Source organism: Sander lucioperca, chromosome 16 (genome assembly GCF_008315115.2).
Source record: "Sander lucioperca isolate FBNREF2018 chromosome 16, SLUC_FBN_1.2, whole genome shotgun sequence".
NCBI lineage: Eukaryota > Metazoa > Chordata > Actinopteri > Perciformes > Percidae > Sander > Sander lucioperca.
In genome coordinates this window covers 13,310,554-13,330,379 of record NC_050188.1, presented here as the reverse complement: position 1 = coordinate 13,330,379, position 19,826 = coordinate 13,310,554, and the positions used below count along the sequence as shown (strand labels likewise).

The following is a 19,826-nucleotide window of genomic DNA, read 5'->3' as shown; positions in this document are numbered from 1 at the left end:
ATAGTATGTCGAAAAAAAGTCATAGTATATTCTGTCGAAAAAAGTGATGAAAGAAAAGTTCATAGTATATTATGTCGAGTGATGAAAACGTCATAGTATAGTATGTCGAAAAAAAGTCATGGTATATTATGTCAAAAAAAGTGATCAAAAAAAGTACATAGATATATATGTCGGAAAAATGTGATGAAAATAGGCAGAGTATAGTATATTGAAAAAACAAGTCCTATCGCTATATATGCGCGAAAAAAGTGCTAGAAAAAAGTCATAGTCCTATTATGTTGAAAAAGGATAAAGTCATAGTATAGTATGTGGAACAAAAGTCATAGTATTAGTATGTCGAAAAACGTGATTTAAAAAGTCATAGTATAGTAGTGTCGAAAAAAGTCACTCGTAGTAGTATGTCAAAAAAGTGATAAAAAGTGATAGTATATGTATATCGAAAAAATGCATAGTATAGTATCCGTCAGTCATAGTATAGTATGTCAATATACAAACGTCATAGTAATATATGTACGGTCGAAAAAAGTCATATTGTATGCGTACTGTCGATGATAGTATAGACTATGTATGTCAAAAACGTGTCATGAGTATAGTATGTTCAAAATAAAGATCAAAACGTCATAGTATAGGAGTGTTGAAAAAATAGATATAGACAGTCATCGTCTATAGTAAGTCGAAAATAAAGTCATGTAGTATGTCCCGGAAAAACAGACATAGGATAGTATGTTGAAAAAGTGATAAAAAGTCATACGCTATAGTATGTCAAAAAAAGTCATCGTATAGTCGTATGTCGACAAAAAAGTCACAAAAGTCATAGTATAGTATGTCGATAACAAAGTCATAGTATAGTATGTCGACAATAGTGATGAAAAAGTCATAGTATATATGTCGAAAACAAAAAGTGATGAACTAAGTCGAGTATAGTATGTCGAGAAACCAAGTCATTGGTATATTCTGTCAACAAACGGATTAAAAGAAAAGTCATAGTATCTCATGTCGAAAATGTGAGTGAACAAAGTCAGAGTATAGTATATTGAAAAAAGTCATAGAATAGTATGTCGAAAAAAGTGATAAATAGTCATCGTAGAATATGTGAACAATGGATGAAAAAGTCATAGATACGTATGCGACTACAGTGATAAAAAGTCTAGTCTAGTAGATCGAAAAAGTATAGACTAGTAGGTCGGAAAAGTGATAAATACACGGGAGAGTATTACTGATGTTGAAAATTGTGATGAAAAGTTCATAGTAGAGTATGGCGAATACAGTGATTAAACACGTCATAGTAGGTATGTCGCATGAAAAACGTTAGAGTATGTCGGAAAAAGTGATAAAAAAGTCTATAGATAGATAGTATATCGAAGTCAGGTATCTTATAGTAGGTCGAAAAACGTGATAGTCATAGTATAGTAGTATGTCGAGACGACGATAAAAAGTCATAGTATAGTATGTTGAAACAAAGTGAAATAAAAAAGTCATAGTATAGATAGTACGATAGAAATAGTCATAGTATCGTATGTCGCATGTGCTGAAAAGGTCACAGGATAGTATGTCGAAAAAAAGTCATAGTCATAGTATTATATGTCAAAAAAAGTGTGAGAAAAAAGTGATAGTATAGTATATGTTGAAAAAAGTCATTCGATACTATGTCGCAAAAAGTGATAACCAAAAGGCAGATTCTATTATGTTGAGTGAGATAAAAAAGTCATAGTATAATAAGTCGGAAAAAAAAGTGATAAAAAAGTCATAGTATCAGTATGTTGAAATAAAAGTGATAAAAAGTCATAGGATAACTATGTCGAAAAAAAGTCATAGTATAGTACTGTCAAAAAAACTCAGATAGTATAGTTTGTCAAACAAAACAGTCATAGTATATTATGTGAAAAAAGTGATAAATCAAAAGTCAGCGATATATAGTGTTGACAGTGATAAAAAAGTCATAGTAGTATATATGTCGAAGGAAAAACAAAGCATAGTATAGTATGTCAAAAAACCTCATCGCTATAGTTTGTCAGGCATAGTAATTATGTCGAGAAAAAGTCAGGTATAGTATGTACAAAACAAACGTGATAAAAAGTGATAGATAGATATATCGAAAAAAGTCATAGTCTGAGTATGTCACAACCACACTATCATAGTATAGTTTGTCACGTCATAGTATATACCCTCGTCGAAAAAAGTCATAGTAGAGTAATGTCGAAAAAAGTGACTAAAAAGTTCAGAGAGTATAGTATGCCGAAAAAACGTGATAAAAAGTCATAGGGATAGTATGTCAAAAACAAACTCATAGTATAGTATGTCAAAAAATCATAGTAGTATGATGGCGAAAAAGTCATAGTATAGTATGTCGAAAAAGTCATAGTATACGTCTGTCGAAGAGTGATGACAAAGTCAGTAGTTATTATGTCGAAAAAGAGTGATGAAAAAGTCATAGGATATTATGTCAAAAAACGTGATAAACAAAGTCATAGTATATTACTGTCGGCAAATGTGTTTTTGATGATCTAGTCATAGTATCAGTAGATTGAAAAAGGTCATAGTATAGTATGTCGAGAAAAAAGTGATAAAAAGTCATTAGTATAATATGTTGAAAAAAGTCATCGTATAGGATGTCGAATACAGTGATTAAAAGTCATAGTATAGTATGTCGAAAATCAGTTATAGTATAGTATGTCGAAGAAAAAACGTCATAGTATAGTATGTCGATGTGATAAACGTCATAGTATAGTATGTCAAAAAACTCATAGAAGTAGTATGTCGAAAGAAAAAAAGTGATAAAAAGTGATACGTATAGTATATCGACGCAAAAAGTCATAGTATGGCACGAAAGAAACACATCATAGTAGACGATGTCGACCAGTGAGCAAAAAGTCACTCCAGTATAGTATGTTCGAAAAACGTGATGAAAAGCATAGTATATTAGGTCGACAAAAGTGATGAAAAAGTCAGAAGTATAGTATGTCGAAAAAGTCATAGATATTATGTCAGTGATAAAACAAATAGTCAGAGTATAATATGTGAAAATGTGATGAAAAGTCATAGTATCCGTATGTCAACAAAACGTCATAGATCTAAAGCAAAACAAAAGTCAGTACGTATGTAGTTCAAAAAAACTCATCGTATATAGTATATCGAAAAAGATCATAGTATAGTATGTCATAAGAAGTCATGGTATATATGTCATCGACCAGCTTAATACAACAATGAAAGCAATAGTGAGTTGCAGCCATACACTAAACACTGAGACTGCGAGTGTAAATAACTATCCCAATTTTAAATCTCGGGGGTTAGGTGAGAAACAAATCCAAGCCTCACCTGTTGCTCATGTCTGCTCTTCTGCCTGAGCGCTGTGATTGAGCTGTACGTCTGTAGATTACTCCGGATCGGAGGCTGTTCGATGGCTGCCGTGCTTCGGATCCCTCATCTTCTCTCCCCTCATCCTCATCGCACTCCTCGTACAGCGACATCTAGTGGCCTCCTCTCCTGTTCGTTCACTCCATCTCGTTCTTCGCTGTACTGCATGCCCTGTCCGTTGCTGTGCTCTCCGCCTCCTCTCCTATGTCTCGTCCTCTTCCTCTCCTACTCCTGGCCTCGTCCCGCTCGCGGACTCCTCGTCACTGAAGGGCTCTCCCTCCCTCCTCAGCCCGCCTCTGGCACGTCTCCGAGAGAACAGTCCCTCACCTGCTCGTAGCATCCTGACTGGACTGGTGACACATGGTCGATCCAGGTCTCTTTCGCTCAGGGCTCGGTGTGACGGGTAGTAGTCCGTCAGGAAACGACTAAACCTTACGGACGTGCACATGTAGGACGGAGCAGAGCCAGTGAATATAACGAGAACACACATACATACTAATGTACTATATAACCTCCGGTGGTTCTAGGTCAAATTTGACCGTTTTCAAAAAGTGTCTTTAAAAAGTCCTCTCATGACATGCTGCTTTTGGTATGCATGTTATACAGACAGATACTGTCAGACACACATGACAGTTATACAACCAACAAACACGTACTCTGTATTAGGTGCTTGGTTATTGAGCCAGGTGTACTAATAAGAATAATCTGCGAGACAGACAGACCTTGATGGTGGTGGCGCGGTGGCGAAACGCTTGCAGGGTTGATACGGCCGGCGTGTCCTACTGTGACCAACACGCGGAAACGCTTCTGGACTTCGTCGCAGGGGTCTTCGCTCGCCGTCATTCAGCGTCCTCGCTCACCTGTAAAAATACATACATTCATTAGTTTAAAAGAGTCCCATGAAATGGTGACCTTGATGCTTTATATAGACATAGTGGTCCCCGCTAATACTGGAGCTGAAGTCTCTTTAGTACGACCTAGTGCAGTCACTAATACTGTATCTGAGTCTCTTATAGATAGACTAGTGGCCCATAATACTGTATCTGATAAGACTAAGACTTTACTCAGTATCATCTAAAAGGTGACTTAATTTCAACACAAGTATTTTATGGTACGGATACTGTACGCGAGTACTCGATCGAGACAGAAAGGTGGTTTTACCTTCCCGCTCTGGGTAGAGTAGTACCACTTCAGGTGCTGTTCTTGCAGGCGTAGCGCGTGTCTCCGAACCAGTTGAAGATGTACGTCCTAGGCAGGCGCTCTCCTCCGACATTGGTCGTACTCCTCGGCCGTCGAGCCACTGCGTCGACGCACAAAGGCCTTCTTCAGAATGTGGAGCTGCTCCGGCGTCTTCTTCATCGCCTTCCTGCCGGAGGGCGGCGTGCTCTGCCGCGCCCGAGCCGAGGACGACAGCGCCGCACAGGACGCTTTCTAGGGGTGTAAATTACAGGTTTAAATCACCATATCGTACTAAACGGTACAATATGTATGATATCACACAGTGTGTGTGTGTGTGTGTGTGGTGTGTGTGTGTGAGTGTGTGTGTGTGTGCGCGTGGTTATATGTGCTTGTTTCTATATTCGTGGGGTCCAAAAACCGGGGAATTACAGTATACTTGTGGGGTCTGCACAGCCTGTGGGTCCAAAATGCTGGACCCCACAGTTTAAGTCTGTTGATGGGTTAAGACTTGGTTTTAGGATTAGGTTAGAATTAGGTTATGGTTGGGTGAGGGTTAGGTTAAGGTTAGGCATTTATTTGTGATGGTTAACGTTAGGGTAGGGGCTATGGTGAATGCATATGTCAATGAGGGGTCCCACAAAGATAGTGAGTGTGTCGTGTGTGTGGTGTGTGTGTGTGTGTGTGTGTGTGTGGTGTGTGTGTGTGTGTGTGTGTGTGTGTATGTATGTATGTGTGATGTATATATATATATATATATTATATATATATATATATTCTATAATTTAGTGTGTGTGGTGTGTGTGTGTGTAGTAGTTACAACCATACCCTTTCGCTTCTCCCGTCCCCCTCGCCGTCGTCGTCCGTTGGCCGCCGCGCCCAAAGGCAGTCTTCCGCTCTCGGTGAACCAGCGCGTCCACCTCGCGCAGGGTCAGCTTCGTCTTGGCGCGGCAGCCGGCTCAGCTCCTGGTCTGCGGGCGCTGTCGACCTCTGGAAGCTGGCTCCAGGACGAGCAGCTGCTCGGGCGTCTTCTCCTTGAACTTCTGCGGCGTGAAGTCGAAGGCGTGCGGAACTTGACACGCGGGTCGAGCACCGTGCGTGGCGGACCCCAGTCCGGGGAGCAATCGCTGGCGTCGCGCTGGAGTCGATGATGATCCTGGTGGTCAGCGGCAGCCGCCGCCGCGCTGCACATGTTGTTGGCGCCGTCGGTGAGGCCTAGCGCACTGGTCCCGGTCCCGGCTCCTCATGCCAACCGGCAGCTTTGGCGGGCGGCGTGTTCGCCCAGAAGGACGTGGTGATCCTTGGAGTTCTATGGTTGTAGCGCGTGTCGCTGAACCATGTCTTATCGCTCGCTTGGAGAGTTTGGTGACCTGGCATGAGCCGCGATATCTCCGCCTCCGTGGCGAACTGCCTGAGACCGTAGCATAGCCCTCACGCTCCGCCAGCTGCTCTTTGGACTTCTCGGTATGGCCGCCGCAGTACGGTCCGCGCTGAGCGCTGCTGCCGCACTGGCGACATCTCGGTCTTTGATTCCGACGTGGACGGCTCGGCGGCTTTGGGTGGTTGCCGGGGACGCCAGCGACGTGTGAGCGTGATGGGGCGAGGCACACCGGCACGGCGTGTTGCTGCCGCGCGACTGCGTGAGAGACGAGCCCGGACTGGCCGAAGATCTGGCAGGTCTGAAAGGACTGCAGGCCATTGGCTTGCAGGCCGCGATGTTGGACGGGATGACAGTGGATGGTCTGAGGGACGGTCTGCACCCGTGCCGTTTATAACTTCTCCTCCTCGCCTCCTCCCACCTGCAGAGAGAAGGAGTACGAAGAGTTATCAACGGAGCACGTTTCCAAAATTAGGCTGTAGGCATAGAGTTTAGATTCTCCCTTGATCAAGCATTGTTTTTTTTAATCATTACTTTATTAGCCTAATTGGGTGGGAGGAAAGCTATGCCATAATCAGAATATTATTATATATATATATATATTATTATATATATTATATATATATATATATATATATATATATTATAATATATATATACGCTATATTCAGGCCAAAGTAACAATGTGTCCAAAAAGTTACACAAGTTGGACTACAGTACAAATGTAACACGGTACATGCGCGGAGTCTCCTCCTCTCGCCACATCACACGGGGACTGCTGGGCTGTATGGTGGAGCTTAAGTGCAACATGGAGCGATTAATCGTTATAAATAATCGTTTACCCCCAGCCCTATCCAAAATAAAGCCAGACATACGCTCTGCGTGTGTTGCCGTTCTCAACGTTGAGCTAGCGAGATACAGCGTGAAATCGGGCAAGTTTGGAAGAAAATCTGGATCGTGCACAAGGTCGGGCCTGCTTGGTTCTTTCTAGAGCTGGATCCGGATATTCGAATATTCGTTCTTTTGAAAGAACGTGCATGCAGGCTGAAATGTTCTGTGGTGTTTTGTCAGTATTAAGCTGCAAGACTGCTGGGTGATTTAGATTATATATATATATATTATATATATATAAGGGCTGTCAGCATTACGCGGTAATCGCGATGCGATTAAGGGTCGAGCATAACGGTTCATATTGTATTATCGCATGCCGCCATTATTAATTTATTTTCACTTCACTACGCGTTGCGTCGTGCTAACAGCGTACTATTTGTGCCGTACTCCTCGTAAACATCTGCTGCGGCAGCGACTGAATATGCACGCCGATTCGGTGGCCTCCATTCTGGTGCCGTGATACGCCATGCACTGTCTCTATGATGCTCTGAAACAGACGTGACAGGAGAGGAAACCAGACACATAGCTGCACGTGACGCGAGGTAACCACTATACTCAACAGATCCGACTTCTCTCCTCTGAGGCGAAATGAATACTCGATATCATGAGTTGGGACAGACAGCGGACCTGTGAGGACCTTTGGGGCTTTTTGGAAACACACGATCACATTTTAGAGATTCCGAACAACTCATCCATTCATCGAGACAGTATGGAAAACTAACCCACGCTCAACCAGACGATGATGAAAACAAAACCGTGAGTTGGAGCCTACTTACAGTTTTTTTGCAATTAGGTGAAGAAACTCCAATTCTGACGTAGAAACTTTGACACATGTGTCAAATGTGACTGCTCTATTGAGGACGTTAAGGTGCCTGCAGCACCAAAGCACGGGCGTGGAGGTGGCTGTGGTGTGAAAAGCGTCTCTGTGACAGCACCACTCCTCGGGCGTCCAGCAGGATCACGTGCTTCAGCCTCTGGGACTGGAGCAGGCACATCACTTTGATGTGCTCCTCGCTGAACTTCGTCGGCGACGGCCAAGCCCATGATCTTCCGACATCGAGGGGTACGGAACCTACCGCACAGGAATCCCAGTTGGACCGTTTAGTTTTCTACAAACGGAGCTGTAAGATAGATAGATAGTGCAGATAGATAGATAGCGAGCTAGATAGATAGATAGATAGAGTAGGAAGGTCGGTAGCGAGAGCTAGGTACGGGGACAGAGAGACAGACGGTAGGTAGAGCAGATAGACAGCGACAGATAGATAGGTAGTAGACAGTAGACAGACAGCAGTAGATAGGTCGGTAGGTTAGCATGATAGACAGACAGATAGGTAGGTAGGTAGTCGACAGATAGTGAAGACAGACAGACAGACAGTGATAGGTACGAGGTAGACAGACGACAGCCAGACAGACAGATAGATAGGTAGGTAGGTAGACAGATAGACAGACAGACAGACACGTAGGTAGGTAGGTAGGTAGACAGATAGACAGACAGTATAGATAGATAGAGATAGATGAATCCCAAAAAATGGAATAACGTGTTGCAGCAGCAAAATATCAGACACACAGCACACATACAGAGTAAACATAAATAATAGGAAACAATATACATGAAATATAATATAATACTACACACAAATATACATTACAAAAAAATGTACACTGTTCATTATATATAGATAACTTAATGGAACATTGGACATAGGAAGTAAAAATAAAATAAAAACAGAGTGACTATACTAGAGGTGTGGAATCTTCACTGATCTCCCGTTCGATTATCATGTCAGCGATTCGATTATCTCGATGCGGCAAATACATTTTTCTATTAAAAGCCATATAGGATATTTAATTCGTAGCGTTTTCAAAGCTCAAAAACCAAACATTCTGCAGTGCTCTGATACTAATAAATACATAATAGATACATAAACATACAGCACTGAGCACATGGTGCTTCTGAATGTGCAAAACATACCAGAATATGTAAACAGAAAGGTTGTAGGCATACATTAAATGTAACAAAAATAATCGATTACGGCCCGACGCTCCGACTATCGATGCAGCATCGTCCACGTCCACGATTCAATGCATCGATTATTGATTAATTTCAACACCTATAATTATTACAGTGGAGGGTCTGCACGAAATGACGGAGATTTGTGATAACTTGTTGAATATTACGACAGTACTTGCAATAAATAAAAAGATATCAAAGTGTACTCAGTCCTGCCTTTCGCCTGCTGCTTTCGTATTCTGCTAATAAATTGAACATTAAAAAAAGAACCACTGAAAAAAAGAATTTTACATTTTAAAGTGCAGTTTTCTGCCGATATTTTCTTTCAACTAACACGTAAGAAAGCTTTGTTGCCACCTCTTTGTTGGGCAGGTGCGTAGGATATGATCAAAAGTAGCAGATCAAAAGCTTAGAGAAGAGTCCCGCACACTGACCATTACGCAATAGGGCTGTCAAAATGCTCAAAATGACGTTCGAATATTCCCTCTAAAAAAAAGACATAATATCGAACTATTCGAACTATTCGAATCTGGTTGCGCATGTGCATTTTGTCATACAATACATCAATAACAGGACAAATGAATACAAAGAGACATAACTACTTGTATAGGTGTCTATTTAAGTTGAAACATATTTGACAAACGTATTACCTACACAAAAACAAGTAAATCAAATGATGCCAAGACGCAGTACCGATACCAGCATTTTAGGCAGTATCGGAACATCTCACTTCCTCCTTCCCTCCCTCTCCTTCCTTCCTCCTTCCTTTCCTCCTTCCTTTCTTCCCTTCCTCTTCTTCCAGGCATGAAAACGGGTCAGGGGTGAAGGATATTACCCTCTAGAGCTCACTCGAGCACTTTCTCTCTCTCGCCATCACACTCTCTGCACAATGTGCGCATAACGGTTTTAAAATTATTTTTTTTCCACATAATTCGAATATTAATTTTCACCTTCGAAAAAAAAAGAAAGAACTATTCGAATATATATTCAAATTTAGAATAGTCGTTGACAGCCCTATTACGCAAGCAATAATTTATTTAGAAAAATACAAACGTTTCGTCTCAGACCTTCATCAGGTAAATTACCTTTCAACTAACACAAAGAATCTCAGAGTGTATGTCGCAATATATCGCAGCATTTCACGATAGGTTATTGCGGCAGGTTGATATCGCGATGGCAATAAAAAAAAACGATGTATCGTGCCTTCCCTAAAACTCTCCTGAGAGATGATGAACGCTTTTGCGTTACCAGGGATGCACCGAATCCAGGATTCGGCTTCGGATTCGATCCCGAATATTGGGCGTTTTGACGGGGTCGGTTTCTGCCGAGCCTTAGATATTTTTTCCACCGATCCGAACCCTACGCTTGGACTACGCTGGTCGACGTAATGACGGCGCCGTTGATTACGGGAAGGTGTTTACGTAGGTGGAGCGTTCAACGCAGCAGGCTGTGAGAAAGTGGAAATGGAACTGGTGAGCAGAATAAGTGTAGTTTGGCAGCACTTTCAGTCAAAAGAAGGCCATTCAAGTCCAGCTACATGTTCAATCTGCAATGCTGATTAGTCTGGTGGTGGCGAGGACCCTAAACTATACACAACATCACCGCCGTTAAAACCAGTGTCTCCTTTAGGATTTGTTTTAGTAAGTGGGGGCAGGTCTGTCCGAACAACAACAAGGTTTTACGTATGAAACGGAACTCACACTTCGCTGCAACAAAAACTACGGGGGAGTGCATTATGTCGGCAGTGAAACGGAGGGGACTGACCTGAGTGAACTAAAGCAGCAGCATAAACTTACAGTGCACAATGATATTAGCTGTAGCTGTTAGCAGTGTTACAAGTAGGCTACAGACATGGAGCGTTGACTAAATCACAAGGTGGTTAAATCCAGATTCACTTCACAATAACCTCCTAGTAGGGGTGCAAGATATATCGACTCAATATCATGCAACCCTACCTCCTACACTATATTATAAAAGTTAACTTTAACATATAAACACTCAGGGCACACAGAGTGTGATATAAACCGGCGTTATCACATATTAACAGCGATGATGACCTAAGGAGACTAATGAGTGTGCCGTGGAGAAAGGAAAATAAGGCTTTCATGACAACTCCTGCCATAACTTTGATCTAAATAGTGAAACTATACAGATATATTTGTCCTGCATGGTGTCACACAACAAACTCCACATGTACAATACTCACGTTTTCCTCACGAACGCACAAACCAGACAGAATGAAGAAAAGGAATACATAAAAAGTCCGTTGCCTCGCCACCTGCGGGGGGCGTGGACAGGCTTTCCGACAGGCAGGGTCATTTAAAAAGGCGACCGCGACTACATTGTGCGGCTGCCCTATTTCTGATACCGTGGCGGCAGATATTTTGGCGTGGCGGGCCGCCATTTCCAAATCAACATAGAGGAAACACTCTAATGCCGTTTTTCCATTACATGGTACCTGCTCGCCTCGCCTCGACTCGACTCGACTCGGCACACTGTGCGTCCGTTTTCCATTTCAGATTTTAGTACCGCCTCAGCGTGCTGGTCGTATGCCGGCTCGACGCACCATGCAGCGCACAAGTATAAACATCAGACCACTTGAGCTTGTTTTACAGTTCTGTGGAGGCTCCACGCAGAGCTTTCGCCGTAGCCTGTGTAATATGTGGCCTGATGTATACATTTGTCAGCTGGTGTGCGCGTGGAGCCGGTACGCAGGATACGGTGAAAGCTCTGCCTGGAGCCTCCGCAGAACTGAAACAAGCGGCGCCGCAGTAAACTGCCGTGACCTAACGCGACACACACACAGAACGTGGAAGGTGTGTGTTGTTGCCAGAAGACACATTTTGTTTTAGAAGAAGCTGGAGGCAGCAAAAAAAACACAGCTGGCTAAACCGTTTAAAAATAGCGGTTTGTTCAGGACACCCCCCCCCCGTCTGTCGCTTTCACGTCACCTTTTCAGCTCGCCTCAGCTCGCCGGGAACCTCGACTGAGGAGGTACTAAAAAAAAGTACCTGTTAGCAGATACCAGGTACTTTTTTTCGTAATGGAAAAAAGGCGAGTAGAGTCGAGGCGAGTCGAGCAGGTACCATGTAATGGAAAAGCGCCATAAGCGTTTGCGTATGAAACATCCGAAAGAATACGAGTTGTGCAAGAAGGAATCTACAGACAGCAGCCCAAATGCAGCAACTTCGGGTACGGCAAAGGAAGGACAGTCACAGCTAAGAACTGGTGGTAACCGGACGACCGTTAGTAGCCTACTTTATGGGATTATAAATCTAAAAGGCTAATATTTTGGATATTGATTGGATCTTGAGATACGGGTAAACATAGGCCTATGGTCATTGTCAAAACAGTTTTTTTCCACTTATAATGTTGCCTATTCTTTTTTTTAACAGTTAAATAAAATAAAATGAAAAATACGCTGCTGTGGACGTTGTTTACGTCATTAATGTGTTTACTGTGTTAACGGACTGAGGATGGGAGGAGGATCGGTATTATTTTTTCAGTCTTAAGCGCAACTCTCGCCAAAATGCAACCTATAGGGTCTTTTGTGAATGTACCCGAGTCAAACTTTCGTTTAAAAGCATATTTAGGATGGAATCGCCACTTTTAAGATGTTCCGTATTCTCGTTTTTCGGTCAAATGGCCTTTTGAATGGGAGTGCTAGGGGCACTTTGATGCTAGCCTCAAAATAGCTATTTTTAAAACACTAAGGAGCTAAACAACAAGACCTACGGTGAGTTGTTGAAAACCTTTCTTTTTAGTAAACTCTGTGTACACAAACAATGTTGTCAACGCTTTCGTTAAGGTGTAGAGCCCCTGGTCATACTTGGAGCAAAGTCTCATGTTGTGTCGAGCCTTCTTACTCTGGATTTCCACTGAATGCAGAACGGCTGCGTGCTCCGCCGTCCGTCAACACCCACCAGGTCCGGATTTGTTGCGGCACGGCTGCGGCCATGACTGACAGCTGAAGTCTCGAGGACCCACGAGATCTCACAAATGCACGTAGAATAGAACCAGAAAAACCACCACCAGTTTGTTCCCATCCAGAGGAGTAGAGGGGAAACTACTCTGAGCTGTGTTTTCAAGGTGTAGTGCAGGGAGATATGATCCGCCGTGAGCATGGCTGGATTTTACTTTGAAAATTAACAAGATTTTATTTTGTTTCTGTGCTCGACTTCCTGTCCCGCACTATCTGCCGTGTGCTGAATTGCTGCGGAGCTCTCCGGCGTCCCGCAAAAATTACATTACATTACATGTCATTTAGCTGACGCTTTTATCCAAAGCGACTTACAATTGCTATATATGTCAGAGGCCACACACCTCTGGAGCAACTAGGGGTTTAATGTCTTGCTCAGGGACACATTGGTTGATGTATCGCAGTGGGAATCGAACCCAGATCTCCCACACCAAAGGCATGGGTCATATCCACTGCGCCATCACCACCCCTAAAAATAGAAGCTCTGCGTATCTGCTCCGGAGGGCTGGACCGCCGGAGCTGGGACGGAGTCGGGATGCAGACGTTCTGCCGTCAGTGGAAATACACACACATGACTTTAATGGAAACCTAATGACTCCGCCGACGTTCTTCAGCCGTTACGCAGCCGGTGGAAATTGCCGGTTAGTGTTTTAAAAATAAGTATTTTGAGGCTAGCGTAAAAGTGCCCCTAGCACTCCCATTGAAAAGGCCATTTGACCCAAAAAACGAAAATACGGTAAATCTTAAAAGTGGCGATTCCGTCCTAATTATGCTTTTAAACGTAAGTTTGACTCAGGTACATTCACAAAAAGACCCTAGGTTGCATTTTGGCGAGAGTTACGCTTTAACCAGTGGATTCGGTATTCGGCCGAACCCCAAAAATCTGGATTGGTTGCGTCCCTTTGCGTTACCTGTTGTAGGCGCTGACGAGCAGCACGTTGTTGTCCATGGCCGTGTTGTAGGTGGGGATGCTGCTGATGGGGATGAGCAGCTGCGTCTGCGTCTGCGTGCAGTTCTGCTGGTTCTGCAGCGCCGACAGAACCTGCGCCAGCGTCCCGGGAGGCAGCACGCCACCGCCGCCGCCGCCACCTCCGGCCGAGCCGCCTTTAAACTGCAGCACGTTGGAGCTGTTGACCACGATGCTCTGCGGGACGGCGTGCACCTGCAGCGGCGCGGACACGGGGATGAGGCGCGGAGGGGCGGCGGCCGAGGCGGCGGGGGCCATCGGGCCGGAGACAGCGTGGGCGGCTCCGTGTTCTCGTCGTCCTCGTCGTCGCTTTCCACTTTGATGACGTCGCTGGCGGCCGCCGCCTTGTGCGCGGCGGCGGTGAACTTCTTGGGCTCGGGCCGGCTCCTGATCCTCATGATGGGCGTCTTGCTGAGGGCGATGCTCTTGCGGGACGTCTCCTCCGCCTCGTCGGCCTCCACTTTGACGAAGCTGCCGTCGAAGGTGAGGTCGTTGACCGTCTGCTGGACGACGGTCTCGTTGTTCTGCCTCACCATCGTCCGCGTGAAGTTGTCCTCGCCCGGGTGGAGGCGAGCGTTGTGGGCCAGCAGGGTGTCGTAACTGGACGGGGGAAGAAATGTGGGTTATACCAGTGTTTGTTTATTTTATTTCTTTACTTAAAAAAGGGACAACGCACATTTATCAACATGAGCACAAAAGCTGCTATCCGACCGGAGGGATTTTTGCAGTTAGTAGAACCAATGGGGACCAATTTGGGGATTATTAAGTCCCTCTGGCCGCAGTTCCTGTAACTCTTTCAGCTCCTACTTCAGGGCAGGGTCTTTTCGCTGTTCCCTTTTCCGCATAGTGGTGGTTAGATGGCTGTGATTATAATAACAAAAGGTCAGTTCCTATGGCCACTTGGCCAGTGTGAAATGCAAATAGAAAAACCGGTTTTGGGTGTGGACTGTTCTTATAACTACGTTCCTGTAACTACTTGTAAATGTGCCAGATTTAGCCATACAGGCTAATTTTCATCTGCAGTCCCTAGCAGGTTGATGGCTTAAAACAATAAATACGCTACAACCACACGACAAATACACATAAAAACAACATTAATAGCCTCTTTCCGACCAAGTAGCTACAGGAAACGGCGAGCGGAATGAGCGTGATTAAAGCCGCTTTCCGACCGGAGGGATTTTTGCAGTTCCTAGAACCCTTTTTCTTTGGGGATTATTAAATTCCTCTTGGCCGCAGTTCCTGTAACTCTTTCAGCTCCTACTTCAGGGCAGGGTCTTTTCTCTGTTCCCTTTTCGGCATAGCAGTGTATCCCGCAGCACTTTCCAGTTTAGGCGGCCCGCCTTAGCAACACGCACCTGCCGCCTTAATTAAGGCCACGTCCACACGTACCAAAACGATCTTTTTTTAACCCGTCTTCTTTAGCGCGCTAACATTAGCTCTGCTAACTAGCAGACATCGGCAGTCAAACATACATCAATGAACCAATGTCTTTTTGATAATCTACACGTTTTTCTTGCAGTAGCTTTTCTACAATAAGCCATGTAAAAGTTACTATAATCCGTTCAAGGAGCTAGTTATCTAGCTTCCACTTTTTAAACAGCTAGCTAACCATAGCAGCTAACGTTAGCGTCTACTTTAGCGATGTTTAACGTTAGCTACATAACGCAAACAATATATCTTGTAGAATCCAGGACCGGCAGAGCAGAGGACAGTGTCAGGGAGCAGAGACAAATTATTTAGCTAAATGAAGTGAGCTGGTTTGACCATTGAGATGGGATATGCTCGCTAGCTTCACCGCAGTCGTGTGTGACCGTGCGGGACTGCGGGTGAGAGGTCGAGGGGTGTGGCGATGACATCATCGATATGATAAAAAGCCGGCTTCACCATCCAGACGAAGCCAAAAGAGAGCCGTTTTCGAATTTTTTCACCCTGGGACCCGGTTTCAAAAAAGTGTGTTTTCAGGCAGTGCGTTTACAGGATCCGTGTGGACGATCGGCCCAAACGATGCTAAAAATGTGCGTTTGCACCAAAAAACGTTTCCGTGTGGATGGCCCCTAAAGTCATCAAAAAAAAAAAAAAATTAAAATATCCGCCGTGTTACTCTGTCCTGTTTGAGTGGCTGTAATGTACAAGTCACATCAACACAGTCACATTAAAACAAGGTAACGGCGAGTTGTCAAGATACCGCCAATCACAACGGAAAGAGCATTTGCTGGCGGTGAGTGTAACTGTCATTTATTCACATTTAAAGGGATAAATCGTCATTAACACCGTCGCGTGTGCGTCGGAGTTTGTCAACAAATGTGCGGCCAGCTGGGGCGTGCCCGGGCAGAGACTGGGCGTTGGCATACGGCGGGCAGAGAGCATTTATATACGTTTCTCTGTCCTGTTCAGTTCAGCGAGGCTTTCTTCTCTTGTTTCAACGAAGTGAATACATGACGAAGTGACTGGAACTATCCATCACCTCTCACGGTGGATTCTCAACGTCCCGGCTGCTTCCCGGTCTTTGAGACACAGCCGTTGTCTGTTTGTTTTAATCACTACACGCGGTTAGTTAGCGTAGTTGACACTACACACACTGAAATGACGTGTCCTGTTTTTATTTCACGCCTACTAACTGCTTTGAGTGAGTGAATCTATGGCTGAGTTCTGTTATCTCACAGCTGTTGGTTTTGGAGAGGAGTTGTCAGGCGAAGTGGAAGAGAGCGTGTTACGGAGGGTAATGGGAGCAGTGGCAGTAAAACTGTTATAGCACTTTTTTTCTTATAGTTTAATGAGCTTAAAATTGCACATTTCCAGAGACACACACACACACACACACACACACACACACACACACACACACACTATACATAGACACACACACCATACATACACACACACATACACTATACATATACACAAACACACACACACACCATACATACATATATACACACACACCATACATACACACGTACCATACATACAGACGTGCACACACACACACACACCATACATACACGCACCATACATACACATACACACACACACCATACATACAGGCACACGTGCACACACACCATACATACACACACCATACATAGAGACACACACACCATATACATATATACACACACACACACGTTGTATACCTCTTGGTGTGGTAGTCACACTCCATGCAGACGTACGAGGTGTTGGTGACGACGTCCGGATGCTCGGCGTCCACGTGCATGGTGAACAGGTTGAGCTCCGACGTCTGAAAGCTGCAGTATTTGCACTCGTACCCGCCCTCCGCCATGGTCAGATCCAGGCAGTGGTCGGACGCGGGTCTGCCGTCTGCGTTCTCGCCCCACTCCTCCAACAGACCGGAAACTACGGGTGGAAAGAACACGTTTTAATCACGACATGATACCTAGTAGCTAGGTAAGGACTACTAGCCAGTCAGAAGCAGAGTATGAGGGCGTGCCCTGACAGTACCTAGGTAAGGACTACTAGCCAGTCAGAAGCAGAGTATGAGGGCGTGCCCTGACAGTACCTAGGTAAGGACTACTAGCCAGTCAGAAGCAGAGTATGAGGGCGTGTCCAGAAAGTAGATAGTAGTAGTAAATTTAAGACAAACTACACTATTTAATAAAAAGAAATAGAGATACAGTGGGAATTTGAAGTAAAGGGGCATCTTAAAGACGATACGTAACGTTGGGGATGATTTCCTTTCATTTGTTTTAAAGTCAGGAAACAGTTTGTTGTATTTCAGCCAAATACTGAAAGCAGCAGAACGGAGCACGCCGTCTATTTATCGCAGGTACTATCGTTATGGCGATGTTCAACAACGTTATCGCGTATTGTCTTCATATCGTGCAGCCCTAATATCATATCGATGCATCGTTACACCCCGTAGGACACCTCCGCGGAGACGGCCGCCACACACACACACACACACACACGCACGCACACGCACACACACACACACACACACACAGACGCGCACAAAGACACAGGCACACACCGACACACACACACACACACACAGACACACACAGACACGCACACATACCATACAGACACACACACACACACACATGTATACACACACACAAAACACAGACACGCACACACACACACACAGAGACACACACACACACGCACAAAGACAGACACACACACGTACACACACACACACACACACACACACCATACACACACACACGGTGCAGCCCTAATATCAGTCCAGATCGATGCATCGTTAGTTACACCCCCCCGTACCGGAAACCTCCGCGGAGACGGCCGCCACGCCGTTGCTGTCCTCTGGTTGGGCTGCGTCCGTGACGTCCTCCATGTCCTGGTCCGAGTCCACGGCGTGCCGAGGCGGGACCATGCAGGGCGTGGTGGATTTCCTCCTGCTCGCCATCCCGAGGGCCGGGGGAGGGGCGATGTGTCGAGTTTTAAACGCTGTCTCAGTTCAAGTTGTCCTGTCGTGCCTCCATAGAGCAGGAGGCCGGCAGTCGAAATGGTTCCTCCGTCAGCCTCAGTTCCTGAAGACCAGAGAGGAAACTAAGTGGTAAACTTATATATTTCATGATTTCATGGTCAGATCACTTCAGTCACACTCGCAAGCTTTTTTACTTTTGGTGCGTTCGGGTGAAAACAGACAAAATGAACGCTGGTGACATACATTACACACCTGGAACTGAGGAATGGGAGTCTCAGTCCACTTATTACACACACACACACACACACACACACAGACAGACACACACACACAGACAGACACACACAGATAGACACAGACAGACAGACAGACAGACAGACACAGACTTTCTGCTACTTTTCACTTCTATAAACATTCCTCTGACTGCTTTTCTTATCTGGCTGGACCTTATCAATCAATATTTAACGATCTAAAAAAACTCTTGCTGTAACCAGACTGAGAGTTGTGTACGCTGCACGTGGCTGCTGTGGTTGCCGTGGTAAATCAGAGGAATGGCCCTTTAAAGATGGAACAGTCAGATTTCTGAACAACGTCCTGACGCCTGCAGCCTCCAGCATGCTGAACAAGTCACTGTTTATCAAAACACTCTGAGGCTGCAGCAGAACATGCACTTCCTGTCCACACACACACACACACACACACACAGACATAAACACACACACACACACACAGAAACACAATACACAAACACAAACAGAAACACAACACACAATACACAAACACAGAAACACAATACACACACACAAACACAATACACACACACAAACACAATACACACACACAGACATAAACACACACACACGCCTACGTTAACCAGCACCGTGTAGACTCCACACACACACCAGTCTGTCCTCTCAGCTAGCTCGCTGTCTGAGAACCAACCCGAGCAGAGGAGGACAACCAACCGCCGTAGCAGCTCCATCCTACTGGCTAACGTTAGCTAGCTGAACGTTGATGAACGTTTTAACTGGTCTGTCTCCACCAGTGGCAGCGGATACGGTGTGTCGGTGTGTAACCGTGCACAGACACCGATATCAGGCTGCTGTGAGCCCGGTGTGTTTACCTGGTGAATCGGCCGCCGTTGTTTACCCGCATCTCGCAACAAACGGTTAGCTGGCTAACGGCTGTAGCTTCGTAGCATCTCTGGTTCGGTGTGTTGATACGCAGTCGGAGTCTTCCGCCTTTTACCCAAATACACCGAGGATCCCATCTGCTTCAGCCCGGACACGGGGCCACGCCAACGGCCGGCGGGGAGCAAGCTAAGCTACCGCCCGTTAGCTCCGGTTTCAGCTCGCGCCGCTTCGACTTGCATCGTTTATTATGTCGCTTCGTTAATAAAAAGGACAGTTGAATAAAAAAAAAACAGGCAGCGCTAGCTAACCGAATCTGACGATGGCCATTTTCATACCGCCGCTACAAGCGAGCAACGGTCGAGAAGTATATCCGGTTTGTACCTTTCAAAATAAAAGCTTAAACTAAAGTCGCAGTACTAGCCTGCAGTGTAAATTACTCGTTATAGGTAAAAAGTACAAGTAAACATCCCAAATTTAGCTTTTTTTTGTTTATCTACGCATTTCGACCTGTTTTATTTCTCGGTAT

General features: G+C 44.9%; 1 protein-coding gene and 1 pseudogene across 1 annotated transcript in view; one reads left to right on the top strand and one right to left on the bottom strand.

Annotated features, from left to right (window-relative positions):
- Positions 1–3,471, top strand: part of celf3a (cugbp, Elav-like family member 3a) — a 20,202-nt gene extending 16,731 nt beyond the window's left edge. The window contains exon 7 of the mRNA XM_035993447.1: positions 3,373–3,471. Within this exon, the coding sequence (XP_035849340.1) occupies positions 3,373–3,471 (99 nt within the window). The remainder of the gene's footprint in view (positions 1–3,372) is intronic.
- A 722-nt stretch (positions 3,472–4,193) lies between these two features.
- On the bottom strand, positions 4,194–19,670 carry LOC118493490 (annotated as a pseudogene).
- Positions 19,671–19,826: the final 156 nt, after the last annotated feature.